Source organism: Gopherus evgoodei, chromosome 2, assembly GCF_007399415.2.
Source record: "Gopherus evgoodei ecotype Sinaloan lineage chromosome 2, rGopEvg1_v1.p, whole genome shotgun sequence".
In the NCBI taxonomy this organism is placed as follows: domain Eukaryota; kingdom Metazoa; phylum Chordata; order Testudines; family Testudinidae; genus Gopherus; species Gopherus evgoodei.
Genome location: NC_044323.1, coordinates 294,690,384 through 294,705,174, shown reverse-complemented (window position 1 = coordinate 294,705,174; position 14,791 = coordinate 294,690,384). Strand labels below are relative to the sequence as shown.

The 14,791-nt window shown below is 43.1% G+C and overlaps 1 protein-coding gene across 7 annotated transcripts in view; it reads left to right on the top strand.

Moving 5' to 3' along the window:
- EEF1D (eukaryotic translation elongation factor 1 delta) overlaps positions 1-12,041 on the top strand; it is a 35,864-nt gene extending 23,823 nt beyond the window's left edge. For 5 of the 7 annotated variants that reach the window (XM_030553948.1, XM_030553947.1, XM_030553946.1 and 2 more), the window contains 6 exons: positions 5,020-5,091; positions 7,393-7,492; positions 7,783-7,886; positions 9,027-9,296; positions 10,694-10,888; positions 11,944-12,041. In XM_030553948.1, coding sequence (XP_030409808.1) covers positions 5,020-5,091; positions 7,393-7,492; positions 7,783-7,886; positions 9,027-9,296; positions 10,694-10,888; positions 11,944-11,982 — 780 coding nt within the window. In that variant the 3' untranslated portion in view covers positions 11,983-12,041. The remainder of the gene's footprint in view (positions 1-5,019; positions 5,092-7,392; positions 7,493-7,782; positions 7,887-9,026; positions 9,297-10,693; positions 10,889-11,943) is intronic. The other 2 variants (XM_030553944.1, XM_030553943.1) reach the window with 1 other exon arrangement.
- Positions 12,042-14,791: the final 2,750 nt, after the last annotated feature.

Below are 14,791 nucleotides of genomic sequence, written 5' to 3'. Positions count from 1 at the left end.
TCCTAATATCTGATTTGTGTCTGTTTATCCTTTTTTTCCCACAGCATCACTGACTATCCCAAGTCAGTGATGCTGTGGGAACCTTAATCTTTGAATGTCTACCTTTTTTGCATTTGAATTCTCATCCTTAATAGAATCCATTACAGTTTGTTTTTGCCAAGACGAAATCCAATGCAATCTTTTAATCAAAAGTAAGAGGGAAAAACACTTGATTGTACATAGGAATAAACGTACTTGACTATGCGTCCCTGAAAACCTGGACTGTCCCTGCCTGTCCATCAGTCTTTCTGTTCCTGATCTTTGTAACTCTGCAGAATGCCCACCTGACAGAACCATGGGCCAGCAGAGGGACTGTTCCAGGCCTACCTGCTGCACTCCTGTGCCCATTTTCCCAGATACATACATTGAGGGGGCACATTTCCCCTTTTAAAAATATATCATTTTAACATTAAATACAAAACTGTTAATCCAACAACTTTGGAAATGTGAAACAGGAAGTGAACGTTAACTTGTTCAATTGCACAGCACTGTTTAATCGCCTACTAGAATACCCAGGTTGCACACGTAACTTTTGTTAACCCACAACTCTCTTTTTCTGGCTTTAGTATTTATATTTGCAACCTTAATGTTGCCTCCATGCAAGTTTTAATTTCCTTGTTTGACAGGAAAAAAGGCTGTTGGAGCAAACTTACTCCAGCTTGGTAGAGCTGTACAGTTCCATAACTGTTAAATGTAGCCATGAATAAATACAGAGAATACAACCTATGGCACAATATAGTACAAAATGTTTGCAACAGGCTTTTATGTCATTTAAATAATTGCTTAACTGCAGCAAAACTTCTTGTAATCACTTCGTAATCTTAGAATATTTTCCAAACTCTGACTGTTCCTCAGTGAGGACTCTGTAAAGTTTGAAGTCCGATTATCGATCAGTACAAACACATTGTGAAACATGAAATAAGTAAGTACTCCTCTTCTTTAAACCGCTCATACAACTGAATGACTTTCCCCAAAATGAGTGGTGTCTTGGGACTGACGTGAGCATAACAATTTTAGCAGAAATGTCCAGCTATCAGTAGGGAAATAGTTAGTAGGGCTGTCAAGCGATTAAAAAACTAACCATGATTAATCGCACTGTTAATAATAGAATACCATTTATTTAAATTTTTTGGATGTTTTCTACATTTTCAAATATATTGATTTTAATTATAACACAGATTACAAAGTGTATAGTGCTCACTTTTTATTTTTTGATTAAATATTTGCACTGTAAAAAACAAAAGAAATACACCTCTATCCCGATATAACGCGACCTGATATAACACAGTAAAGCAGTGCTCCAGAGGGGTGGGGCTGGGCTGAGTACTCCAGCGGATCAAAGCAAGTTCGATATAACACAGTTTCATCTATAGCGCGGTAAGATTTTTTGGCTCCCGAGGACAGCATTATATCGACGTAGAGGTGTAGTATTTTTCAATTCACCTCATACAAGTACTGTAGTGCAATCTCTTTATCATGAAAGTTGAACTTACAAATGTAGAATTTATATATTATATATAAAAAACTGCACTCAAAAATAAAATTAAAAAAGTTCAAGTTTTACATAGTTTTGTTTGAGTGCAGTTATATAACAAAAAAAACCCTACATTTGTAACTTACACTTTCAGGAAAAAGATTGTATCACAGTGGTTGTATGAGGTGGATTGAAAAATGCTATTTCTTTTATCATTTTTACAGTGCCAATATTTGTAATAAAAAAATAAAATGAGCACTGTACACTTTGTATTCTGTAAAAAGAACAGGAGTATTTGTGGCACCTTAGACTAAACTTTTTACAGATACAGACTAAGACGGCTGCTACTCTGAAACCTTTGTATTCTGTATTGTAATTGAAATCAATATATTTGAAAATGTAGAAAAACATCCAAAAATATTTAATACATTTAAATTGGTATTTGGTTTAACAGTGTGATGAAAACTGTGCTTAATTGCAATTAGGGTTTTTTACTTAATCGTGTGAGTTAACGGTGATTAACTGACAGCCCTAACAGTTAGCAATGCTGATATTTAAACTGCCATCTTTAGGTTTCAGTTTTTTACCCCTAGGGACAAATGGAACAATTTATACTTCTCTGAGCTGTTTCAGATTGTGTGTCTACTCAGGAAGACAACACTGTATTTGTTTGTATTTGGCTCCTGTCTTTAAGGTTCTCTTCATAACCGTAAGGGGTAGAAAAATCTTTATTTTATTTTTAAATAAAACGAACGCATATCTGGAGCCAGAGGTGAATTTTGCAGTAAATTCTGCAGCCACCAAATTATGGAGCTGTAGTTCAGTGAAAATATCTGAAGAGGGAGTATGTTTTCAAAATGCATCTCGTTCATTATGTTGAATTTGGGGTATGTTTCAGACATTGGGCTTTGAAATTTTTTTTCTTCAAATTATGAAAGGTCTACCATGTTCTTAACAAAGATACTGTACCCTCTTTTTAGCAGAACCAGCCAGGGTTATTCTTTAAGGTCTTAATGTACAGTTGTATCATTTTTCTACATACAAACTATCTTAGGGTATGTCTACACTATCCATGTTACACCATGGCCGCAGCAGCACTGTGACCAAAAAAACCAAAAACCGAATGAGCAGCGGTAGCTATATGTTCCTGGTGATAAAGGGCTGTCTATACTGGCACTTTTCAGTGCTAAAACTTTTGTCACTCGGAGGTGATTTTCCACACCCCTGAACAACAAAAGCTTTAGAGCTGAAAGTGGCAGTGTAGACACAGCCTAAGATGTTAAATCCTCATCCTTGCCTAATCTTTGGGCTTGGCTACACTGGAGAGTTGCAGCGCTGGTGGTGGGGTTACAGCGCTGCAACTTAGTAACTGTCCACACCTGCAAGGCACATCCAGCGCTGCAACTCCCTGGCTGCAGCACTGGCTGTACACCTGGTCTGCTTGGGGTGTAACGATTGCAGCACTGGTGATGCAGCGCTGCTCATCAAGTGTGGCCACCAAAAGCGCTGTTATTGGCCTCCAGGGTATTAGGAGGTATCCCAGAATTCCTGTCCACAACAAACCTGAAGAATGGCTGAACTCCGAGCTCCCCCGAGCTACTTATCTAAAAAACAAACACAGCTGCTCTTCGCTCCAGTGAGCAAGCAAGCCGAGGCAGGGGAATTGCTTTGGAATGTTCACAGCTGTTTGCTTGAGGAGAGAGGGGAGTCTGTGTTGAGCAGCTGCTTATGTGGTCTGAAGGCTATTTAGGAGTGCATAATTTGCATTTAGTGAATAAGAGAGGGGTGGGGGAAGGGGTCAAAACTTTTAAAATGATTGAAGGTTGGTGCTGTGTATCTTCCAGTCCTTAGAACTTGCAAGCCAGGGAGCTGAGAACAGTGTCAGCTCCAAAAATCCGCTCTCTCTGTCTCCCCCACACTCCCTGTCACACTCCACCCCACTCCCCTGTTTTGAAAAGCACGTTGCAGCCACTTGAATGCTGGGATAGCTGCCCACAATGCACCACTCCCAACAGTGCTGCAAATGTGGCCACACTGCAGCGCTGGTAGCTGTCAGTGTGGCCACACTGCAGCGCTTTCCCTACACAGCTGTAGGAAGACAGCTGTAACTCCCAGTGCTGTACAACTGTAAGTGTAGCCATACCCTTTGTTTTCTTGTGCCTGTGACATGGGTAGAGGGGAAGAAAATGGGTTTAAATGATGTTTGGAAGAGACTACTGTCCTTGTTCACTCATTTAATTAAACTAGCTATATTTTGTTCTCAGACCTGTTGGTGTAAATAGAGCAGAAAGAGTTCTAGCTGCTGAGGGTTTCAGTGAGTTTTAGCCTTGAAAACCTCATGGTTTACTGAGCTGGGCTAGCAGTGGCCTTGTCAAGTGAGTCTGTACTAGGAAATGACCTGGTGCTGACCCTGGTTGTCCTGTATTTGCTAGCAGTTAGTTTTCAACACCAATTTGGGAAGGTGGGGGGAAGCCATTGCTGACTTTTGTCATGTGAGCTATTTGCTTAGTGTCGATGTTGCTGCTTTATTCTCTGTAGGAGAGAAATAAGTGTGGTCTCCTGGATTTTGCTTCTGGCTAGGAGCTGGGAACTCCTGAGTTAATCCTGACTGCTGCTGATTCAGTCTGACTTTAAGAAAGTTAGTTAATTTATCTGGGTATGTCTATATGGCATTCAGGAGATGTGATTGCAGTACGTATAAGCATATCTGAGCTAGCTTGCTAAAAATAACAGTGTAACTGCAGTGCTACAGGCTAGCTGTCAGAGTATAATCCCACCTGGGACCCAGGGTAGTACTCGGGCGGCTAGCCCATGCTGTCGTGGCTTCACTGCTGTTCTTCATGAGCAAGCATGTGTATGCCTGCATATGCTTCAGTCATGCCTCCTGATTGCTGTGTTGACTTATCCTCTGTGTCTTGGTTTCCCGTCTGTAAAATGGGGATACTTATCTGTCGTACCAGAGTGCTAAGAGTTAGTTGATTTTTACAATGCTTTAACAATAAAAAATGCCACATAATATAATGATATTTAGCACTTATATAGTGTGCTGTCTTTTATTGTTCTGTAGATAGGGAAATTGTCCCAAATCACACTGCAAGTCAAGGTCAGGGCTGGTGATAGAATCCAGACTTCTTGATTCTTTGTCCTGTCACCAAGCGACTGAACCTTCCTGGGAAGTATTAGGATGTGTAACTAGAAGCTGGCAATATGAATACCTGGCATATAAACTGTGTTTTATGCCAGCAGTTCAAGCCAAGGCTGACTAGGAAGATTTAATGTAGTGCTGTTTTCCTCCCCGTCCACTTGAATCTTTCTGTTTAGCAGGTCAATGTTTATGGATGTGGATTCTGTGAAGATATGGCTCACTGTCCTGATGAATCTGAATGGTTTTCCTGCATGCATCTGTGATGCTTCTATTTGAATGCCGACCCTAGCATGAGTGAAATGCTTATGTTCTTTTTCATATTATACTTGTCCTGAATCCCCAAACCTTTCACCCTTACCAGCGCAAGACCATTCTGGATAGTCCCCAAGAAGCCCCACCTGCCCACTCCAAGAGAAAGTCAGGTCGCCTGACTGTAAGTCCTGTTGGGGATGGGGGACAGCTAACCAGTGGTTGTCTGTTTTTTGTGAATAAACTGGAGGAAGAAACAGCCCCCGTTTGGATAAAAACTTCATGCTGAAATGTATGGGCCCCAGGTGATTGGATGAATTCTTGCAATGCATTTGCCACCAATGCTATGCTGGACACTCAGGAGTCTGTCCCTAGGCAGACTGTCAGTGTTCACGGTTAAAGAGGATAGGTCTTAAGGACTCAATAGGTAGCCCTCCCACCTCTGAGCTAAAGGCCCTAGGTTGCAGATCTGCACCTATATGTCAGAGCCCGTGCCTATTGCAAGTGGTTTGCCCTTTGTGTGAGTCTTGAGTTTTTGGCATCTTGTGCCACCTGGAAGCCACACTCCAGGGGTCCAGGAGTGGTGGTGATGGTGGGGTTTTCTTCTAAGATCTGCCCATTAACCCAAAGCCTTGTGTCAGAACAGTAATCTTTAGCTGAGGGTTGAATCTGGTGTTCTCCAAAGTGTGCTCCTCTTATAGCTGGAAGGGATTGTATGAAAGATAGATGATGCTCCTCTCTTCTTCTTGCTCCCTTCACAGCAGTCCCAGCCTTTGCTGAGTCCCCCCACCCCCCCAAGCTTGGGAGCCAACCTATAGCAAGGCAGCCACAAGACTGGTTTGTGCAACTTAGCGGAAAAAAAAACAAAACAATCTGCAGGAGTATCCCTGGTGTCCTGGACAAAAGGCCATGGGGGACTAATGCAGAGAAGAACACATGGTTCTCATGTTCCCTGAACCCTCTGGGTGACTATCTAATTCTCTGCAGAGAATTAAAGAATGGCCATACTGGGTCAGACCAATGGTCCATCTAGGCCAATATCCTGTCTTCCGCCGGTGGCCAATGCCAGGTGCTTCAAAGGGAGTGAACAGAGCAGGGCACTCATCAGGTGACCCATCATTCATTATGAATGTTGAACAGCACCGATCCTAGTACAGATCCTTGATGGACACCACTATTTACTTCTCTCTATTCTGAAAACTGACCATTTATTCTTACCCTTTGTTTCCTATCTTTTAACCAGTTAGTGATTCATGAAAGAATTGTCTCTCTCTATGCTATGATTGCTTAGTTTGCTTAAGAACCTTTGGTGAGGGACCTTATCAAAGGCTTTCTGAAAGTCCAAGTACACTATATCCACAGGATCATCCTTGTCCACATATCTGACCCCCTCAAAGAATTCTAGTAGATTGAGGCAGGATTTCCCTTTACAAAAGCCATGTTGACTTTCCCAGCAAATCCTGTTCATGTATGTGTCTGATAATTCTGTTCTTTACTATAGTTTCAACCAGTTTGCCTGGTACTGAAGTTAGACTTAACCTGCCTGCAATTGTCAGGATTACCTCTGGAGCCTTTTTTAAAAATTGGCATCACATTAGCTGTTCTCCAGTCATCTGGTACAGAAGCAGATTTAGGCAATAGGTTACATACCACAGTTAATAGTTCTGCAGTTTCATATTTGAATTCCTTCAGAACCCTTGGGTGAATCCCATCTGATCCTGGTGACCAGTTACTGTTTAATTTATTAGTTTGTACCAAAACTTCCTCTGACACCTGAATCTGGTAAACTTTTCAGATTTATTTAAAAAGAATGGCTCAGGTATGGGAATCTCCCTGACATCCTCTGCAACGAAGACAATGCAGATAATTAATTTAGCTTCTCCACAATGGCCTTGTCTTTCTTCAGTGCTCCTTTAGCCCCTCGATCGTCCAGTGGCCCCACTGGTTGTTTGGCAGGCTTCCTCCTTCTGAAAAAAATTGTTCACTGTTCGTTTGTCTTCTGCTAGTTCTGTGTTCTTATGTTCTGTTCCTACCCTTGCCACTGATTTACTGAATGACCTCAACCAAGTCACTTCAGCCATCTGTACCTCAGTTTCCTTATCTGTAATTGGAAGCTCTTTACCTCCTTAGCAGGGGTAAGTGTAAGTAATGTTTGTAAATTTTTTGAGGTGCACTAGAGAAGCTTTGCAAGATTCTAGAGATGCAAATATTAAGGTAGTCCACAGTTTGGGACTATAGAAATGTGGTGGTCTTCTGAACCTGCCAGCTCCACCAGAAATTCTTTTTCACATTCTGATTTTGGTGTTTAACATTTGCTTTAAAAGGCTTGCGATCAAAAGGGCTCTTTTCTAGCTAGCCTGTAAAATCTCTTCTCCTTTTTCCCAGTGTTGTTTCTGCCTTCCTGCATTAGAGAGGCAGCATGTCTGTCTTAGTCTGAGAACTGAGTGAACAGGCTAGTTTTTCATCTCGGTTTCCCTTGTTGCAGAGTGCAAGCACGACTTCCTCAGCTGGGCCTGCTGGTGACCAAAATGAGCTCGTCACCAGAATAGCTAACCTGGAGGTGGAGAACCAAAATCTCCACAGTGGTAAGTGAGAAATCTCTGGCAAGAAAACACATTGGACTTGGCAGCTAGTGGCAGGCACATCTTGCTGACCGCTCAGTGTAACATGGTGAAGCCCTGTGAATTGTGTGTATTTTGTTGGTGGTTTTGTTAACGTGGGAGTGAGGATTTCTCTTGAGTTGGGATAGATGCAGTTTGCTTGGTAGCCTGCCTAGAGTGAAAGCAAACTCATCCTGACCTGACCAAAGAATAATTGCTGCATCTCCTGCCATGTGTTGAACCAGTAAGCTGAGAGTTCTTTCTCCCTTTTCTAGTTATTGCAGATCTTCAGCTGGCCATCTCCAAGCTGGAAACTCGCCTGAACACACTAGAAAAATGCTCCACCTCTCACCATCCCTCAGCAACGCCGCCAACCCAGGTAATCAACTCCTCAAGGTGCCAAGTCAGTTTAGAATACTTCATGACACCTACTAAGGAGAAGAGAGATCTCTCCACAAGCGTTAGCCAAGGCCTCCGCAGCAGAGCCTTCTAGAGCTGCTCTTTCTTCCTCATCTCAGCCCAAGTGCAGATGCAGAGCACGGATTTTCCTGCTTCAGGCCCAGTGAAGAGGATATGTGATGGGCCAGATCCTCAGCTGGGACAAATCTGCAGAGGTCCACCAAAATCTGTGGCGCTAAGCCAGTAATTTACACTTGTGTATAAATGGGAGCACACTGAGTAAACTAAGCTTCTTGATACCTATTAGGTATATAGCAAGGAGAGACCTATACAGATGGACAGACTTGGGGACCTGTTGGTTCTCAGAAGCCTTGTGAGAATCTTTGCCTCGAGTAGGAGGAAGTAATCTCTCTGGCAGCTGAGTATCCTGTACCCGTTGCATCTTGCCCCAGTTTGGAGGATGCACTGGAGAACTTTAATGGAACTAACTTTTGCCCCGTGTATTATATTCTACAAATTCTCTTTTAATAGTACGTTCATCAGTATCTGAGGGTATGTCTACACAGCCAAGAAAAACCCTCAGCTGGACTGTGCCAGATGACTCTAGTTCGTGGAGCTGTTTCATTGCTGTGAAACGGCCCTGCAGCCTGAGTTCCGTGAGCCTGAGTTGGCTGTACAGGCCAGCCACAGGTTTTTCTTGGCTGCATAGACATACCCTTAAAGTGCCTTCTAGTAGGGCACCGAGCAGTGAGATTAACCTACGTAATGTGGTTCATTCTCTCTTCCCTCCCTTGCCCGCAGGAAGAATTGTTTGTGTGCTGGAGCAATTTCTTTTGGGGGTTATTTTTAAGTGTACATGTTACTATGCCGCTTAGAGAAGGCATCCTGCGGACATGTGCCTGGCATTTAAGCTCTTTTTGATATGCTGGGTCCAGGCCATTGAGTGCCTTGAATATAAGCACTGAGCTCCTGGCTGCATGACTTTGAGCTCATGCCTTTGGATGGTGGCATAGTCTTGTTTTGGCAAGTCAGGTCATAACTGTGATAGGGGGTGGAGTTTGCTGCTTTATTTTATGCTTGGATTTATTTTCTCCCTCTTTTGCCCATTGCCTCCATGAAGCATGTCACCCCAATGAAGAAGGTGGAATCACCTGCTGCTCCCTCAAAGAAAGTGGAACTCCCTTCTGCTCCACCTGCAAAGAAAGTAGGACCATCCGAGACTGACGACGAAGATGAGGATGATGACATTGACCTATTTGGCAGTGGGGACGAAGAGGAAGACCAGGAGGCTGCCAAAGTTCGGGAAGAGCGACTACGCCAGTATGCAGAGAAGAAGTCTAAAAAGCCTGGCCTCATTGCCAAGTCTTCCATCCTTCTGGATGTCAAGCCGGTAAGCAGCTTAAGCTATTCCTTACACAACAACTGTTTTGGCTCTAAAGTGTGATGCCTGTCCTGAGATTATGATTGTAACATTGCAGGAGTGTGAGAGTTACATCTAGGGTGATCAGACAGTAAGTGTGAAAAATCGGGATGGGGTGGGGGATAATAGGAGCCTATATAAGAAAAAGGCACAAAAATCAGGACTGTCCCTATAAAATCAGGACATCTTGTCACCCTAGTTACATCTAACTTGCAGACTGCAGCTGCCCTGTGTAGATGATCTGGTTCACAAATTACAGAACCTGTCAGCATGCAGTTGTTTGGATCGGCATTTAGCATTGCATGATGGGATCTGTGAGCTGTTCTGCTCCATATTAAAGATGGCAGTTGCAGATATTCTGTGGGCTGCAGTTCGATCACCCCTGGTTTGGAAGATCTGTCTTCTGTTGGGGCTTATTTACGTGGTCAGTTAGAGAGTAGGAAGCTGGGGTGTAAATCTGTAGCTCTCTAGCCTGCTGTGTGCAATCTGGGTAGGTGGGCCCTGCTACCATGCACTAAAAGTTCCATAGAGCGCTTTGACATACTGCTGTTTCAGTCTTAAAGTGTGACAGGGTAGAGTGTTTTTACGTTCACACCCTGGCTTGCCATGCATGACGTGTCTGTGTGGAAAAGCCCTTGAAAAAACTTGCACCTGTTAGAGTACACATATAGGGAATAAAAGCCTGAAATACAAGCACAGATTAATAATCACTAAAGCACAAACTCTCTCAAGACAACAATGAAACAAAAGTGTATAGGATTACCCAACACTTCTGGCTAACTAGATAAGTGCTAAGTAGTAGTTTTATCAACTATCAAGGGCTTAGAGTTAGTTCTTGAAGCTGAGACCCTGAGATGGAAGAAGTGATGCATCATTCCAAGAACACTTCCCCCTAGGTATGCAGAATCCAGAGCATCTGCAGTAACTTGGTCTTGCTTCATGCAGAGTCAAACTTGAGAGATGATTCCTCTGGGAAAGGCTCCTTTCATCAAAGAAAGGACTCGTTAACAGAGACCAATGGCAGAACTGGGTGGAAAGAGCTGAATATTGGCACATCACTGACTAGAGCACTGCCTAGCAAATTGGCAGGTACAAGTAGAATTCATGATTTTGTCAGTCTTGTTCTCTGCTGAGCACAGAAGAGTTCTGTCTCGCATCTCCTCGCTGCTTTCCTGATCGCAGACCTACAGGGTAGTGTGTTTAAACCCCTTGTTGCTGACGTATGTATCGAATTGGAATATGTACCACGTTGATCCAGTTCAGCTTCCATTGTTGAGGATTGCAGAATCCACAGCTCTGATGGACAGTCCCACAGCCTAATGCTAATGTAGGTAAACCTTCTAAGTTCCCTTTTTGTGCTTTGTTAGTGGGACGATGAAACTGACATGGCAAAGATGGAGGACTGCGTCCGGTCCATTCAGATGGATGGCCTGGTTTGGGGAGCCTCCAAATTGGTGCCAGTGGGCTATGGTATTAAGAAGCTCCAGATCCAGTGCGTAGTGGAGGATGACAAGGTTGGAACAGACATACTGGAGGAGGAGATCACTAAGTTTGAAGACTACGTAAGTCCTCCCCTAGTGCCTTGCAGTGCTTTCAAACACCTGGGCCCTTAAACCCACATCCCAGATTTTGATCCACTTCATGTGTTTGCAGCCTACAATATATTCAGATTCTGCATCATCTAAACTTTCAAGGGTGGGAGTGGACATGAGTTTTTAGTCCCCATGTTTGTGAAGATAACCCTGAAAACACGAAGAGTATAAGGATGCTGTTCCAGAGCCTGCAGACAGCCTGAAGCAATAACTTAGAGGTGTGAACCTCCCTCGCCCTTGTACTCATTGGGGTGCCTAGTTCCTGGTGCTTAGTGTGTTGATGCTTCAGGGACAGCAATTCACTATTTTGTCACTGATTGTTTTAGCAGCCAGGATGGGACATGGATGTGGGATGGAATGAAGTCTACAGCAGAGGTGGATTGGGACTTATTGTGTGGGGAAGAGAGGAGACCCACAAGGATGAGGACAAGGAGAGAAACAAAGAGCAGAAATAGCGGCAATCCTGAACACTATTTTTTTCCCACTGAGTGGTCCTGAAGATGACACGGCACATTGACAAATATTAACATAGCCTTTATGTAGTAAATTAACTATCTCCTACCTTTGATCTGTGCAAACTAACCTTTCACATCAGTGAGAGGTTGCTGTGGATTCAGGAGAGTATGCAGTCCTAAAACGATATATCCTGGCCCACAGACCATAATTAAGAATGGAACTTATCCCCTTTCTATAGGGTGAGTCTGAAACCAGTTTTAATTTGTAAGCTCTCTGGGGTGGGAACTTTTTCTTGCCATTTGTACAATCCCCAGCACAATGGGGTTCTGATCCTGATCGCCATTAATAGTTATATAAGCTCCCAATCCTAAAATACGACCATTCGTAGGACTAATTATTGACTTACTAAAAAATGGTCTTTTAATAAAGGATTGTGCTTTATAAACTTGGGGGTGGTTAGAGCAAACTACTTCTGTCAAGAAACCACTCCAATAATTATGCTTTCTGTACATTTTAAATCTCTGGAATGTGTTTTCTGATCTTTAACAGCATTTCTTGTTCTATTTCAGGTGCAGAGTGTCGACATAGCGGCTTTCAACAAGATCTAAGAGCTAACGTTTATCCTTTCTGGAACTGTAACTAATAAAAGGTCAAGATTTTGAGTGCAGATGGTGTGGGGTGTCTTTCCTTGCAACGTGTGCCAGTTGCACAGGGGATCAGAAGGTGGTAGCCAACATCCCAGGAGTCTCTTGTGCATATTGCTTACAAAACTGCAAAATAGGGGAAAGCCAACTATCATCCCCAATGTCATTGACAAGCTGGTACGACAAGGGGTCCTATAAAATAGCCCAGAGTGAATAGCCACAAATATCATACTTGGCTGTATTTTATGCTTCCACTTCACCCAAGCAGGGGTTAGAACCCATTGTTTCCCTTAGTCTTAAACGGAGTGTACAAACATTAGGTTACAATGTAAGGCTCCAGACTTTTATAACCGTTAAATTTCATTGTGCTGAGCTTTGGCCATGAAATAGTGAAGAGATTTTAGGGTTTCATTTATTTAGACCTGCTAAAAACAGCTCTAAGTTCAGAAGTTTTGCTGGCTTGTTAAGTAACTTTAAAAAGTAGCTGCCTTTATTCACATTAGCTACTTTAATCATGTTTAAAAAAAAAATCAAATCTTTAACATTAAACTATCCTTTGAATTTGCCTGCCACCTGCAGAGGTCACACCTCCCCTTATCTCCTTCCTCTGAAGCATCAGAGATGGCCACAGCTGGAGATAGAATACTGGGCAGGGAGGGCCAGGGCTCTGAGGTGGCAGTGAGCACTCTCTCCCCTGAGTGCACAGCTGACTGGTTCTTGCTCACATGCTCAGGTCTAACTGATCACCACGTATGAAGTTGGGAAAGAATTACCCCTGGTCCAATTGGCAGTGACTTTGGTGTTTTTCACCTTCCTCTGCAGCATGTGGGTGTGGGTCACTTGCCAGCAATATCTGGGTATATCTCGTTTAATCATTGCCCTGCCATTGCAAGGACCTTGGGCACTGGTGTACCTCGGTCCCTTCTAGTCTTTGCCTGTGGCACTAAGTCTAGTCTCCTGTGGGCTTTGGTCTAGTTTCGGTTGTGGTTAGCGTGTAGATGCTGAGTGGCGTTGGTGGCCTATGAGGTACCAGAGATCAGACTAGATGACCTAGACCAATGATACCTTCTGGCATTACACTCCGAGTATGACTCTAATTGGACTGTGTGTGACAGGAAGAGCATAGACTCAGGGGCTGACTCTTAGTGTCTGTATTCACACTCTGATATTGCTTTCAGTCACCAAACTGTACCATAGAATCTCTATGGATAGTAATTCCATGCTTGAATAACAAGAATATAGCAGTAGGGATATACTACCGACCACCTGACCAGGATGGTGATAGTGATTGAAATGCTCAGGGAGATTAGAGAGGCTATTAAAATAAAAAGTTCAATAATGGGGGATTTCAACTATCCCCATATTGACTGGGTACATGTCACCATTGGAAAACATAATCCCAATCAGGAACGAATCCATGCAACAAACTTCGATGCCAACTCTGCCCACATATCTACACCAGCGACACCATCACAGGACCTAACCAGATCAGCTACACCATCACCGGTTCATTCACCTGCACATCCACCAATGTAATATACGCCATCATATGCCAGGGCTGTTTTACAGAGGACAGGGATCAATTGTTCTCCATGTCCACTGGAGGTAGGACCACAAGTAATGGGCTTAATCTGCAGCAAGGAAGATATAGTTTAGATATTAGGAAAAAAATTCTAACAATGAGGGTAATTAATCTCCAGTGGCTTCAGGTAGAGAAGGGGGGATCCCTGTTGGATGTTTTAAGAACTGGTTGGACAAACACCTGTCAGGATTAGTCTAGGTTTATTTGGTACTGCCTCAGCACTGGGAGGCTGGACTTTGACTTCTCAATGTCCTTTCCAGCACCACATTTCTAAGTTTCTATGAAGCTGAAACTAGACAAAGTCAGACTGGAAGTATGGTGTAAATGTTTAACAGGTCAGGAGAGGGTAATTAACCTTTGGAAAAACCTTACCCAGGCTCAAGATGGACTCCCACACCCCCGGGAACATATTTAAATCACAATCGGATGTGTTTGTAAAAAATACTCGTGTTCAAACAGAGATTAGCTCAGGGAAGTCTTATGGCCTGTTATGCAGGAGGCTGGACTACTAGATGATCTCAATTAATGGACCTGTCCTCTGTGAACTCATCTAATTTCTTTCTTGAAGTATATAAATGGGTTCAGAATAGAACTAGGCAAGTTCAGGTGGGATAGGTCCATCAAAACCTATTAGCCAAGATGGTCAGGAATGCAACCTCATGGTGTCAATAAACCAATTGGCAGAAGTTGGGACTGGATGATGGCGGGATGGTTCACTAGAAATTACCCTGTTCTGTTCATTCCTTCTGAAGTATCTGGAAACAGCTGCAGTCAAGACAGGCTACTGGACAACTGGTCTGATCCAGTATGGCTGTTCTTATGTTCAATGGTATCTTTTGTTCTGATTAAACATCTACTTTGTATGATTAGGAAACAAAGAAGGTAAAGATTTCTTGTGCTGTATTTAGTAGAACTTTGGCTAGTTTTGGTCTTTGCTCTTGCTAGGGCCTTAGAAGAATTATATACCTGTACAGCTGCCATAAGCAGGTGCCATTCTAACTTTAATAGTTATGTAGCAGGGAATTCAGTCTGTCGTATTGCCTGTACTCCCTATATTGCATAAGGCAGTGCACTTGTTTTCTCACCTGTACAATGCAGATAATATTTACCTGGCTCTGGGGAACAGAGGACTTGAATTTCAAAGCTCAGGAACAAACTACAAGAGACAGCTGTTAGCTTGTTTAATGCGCG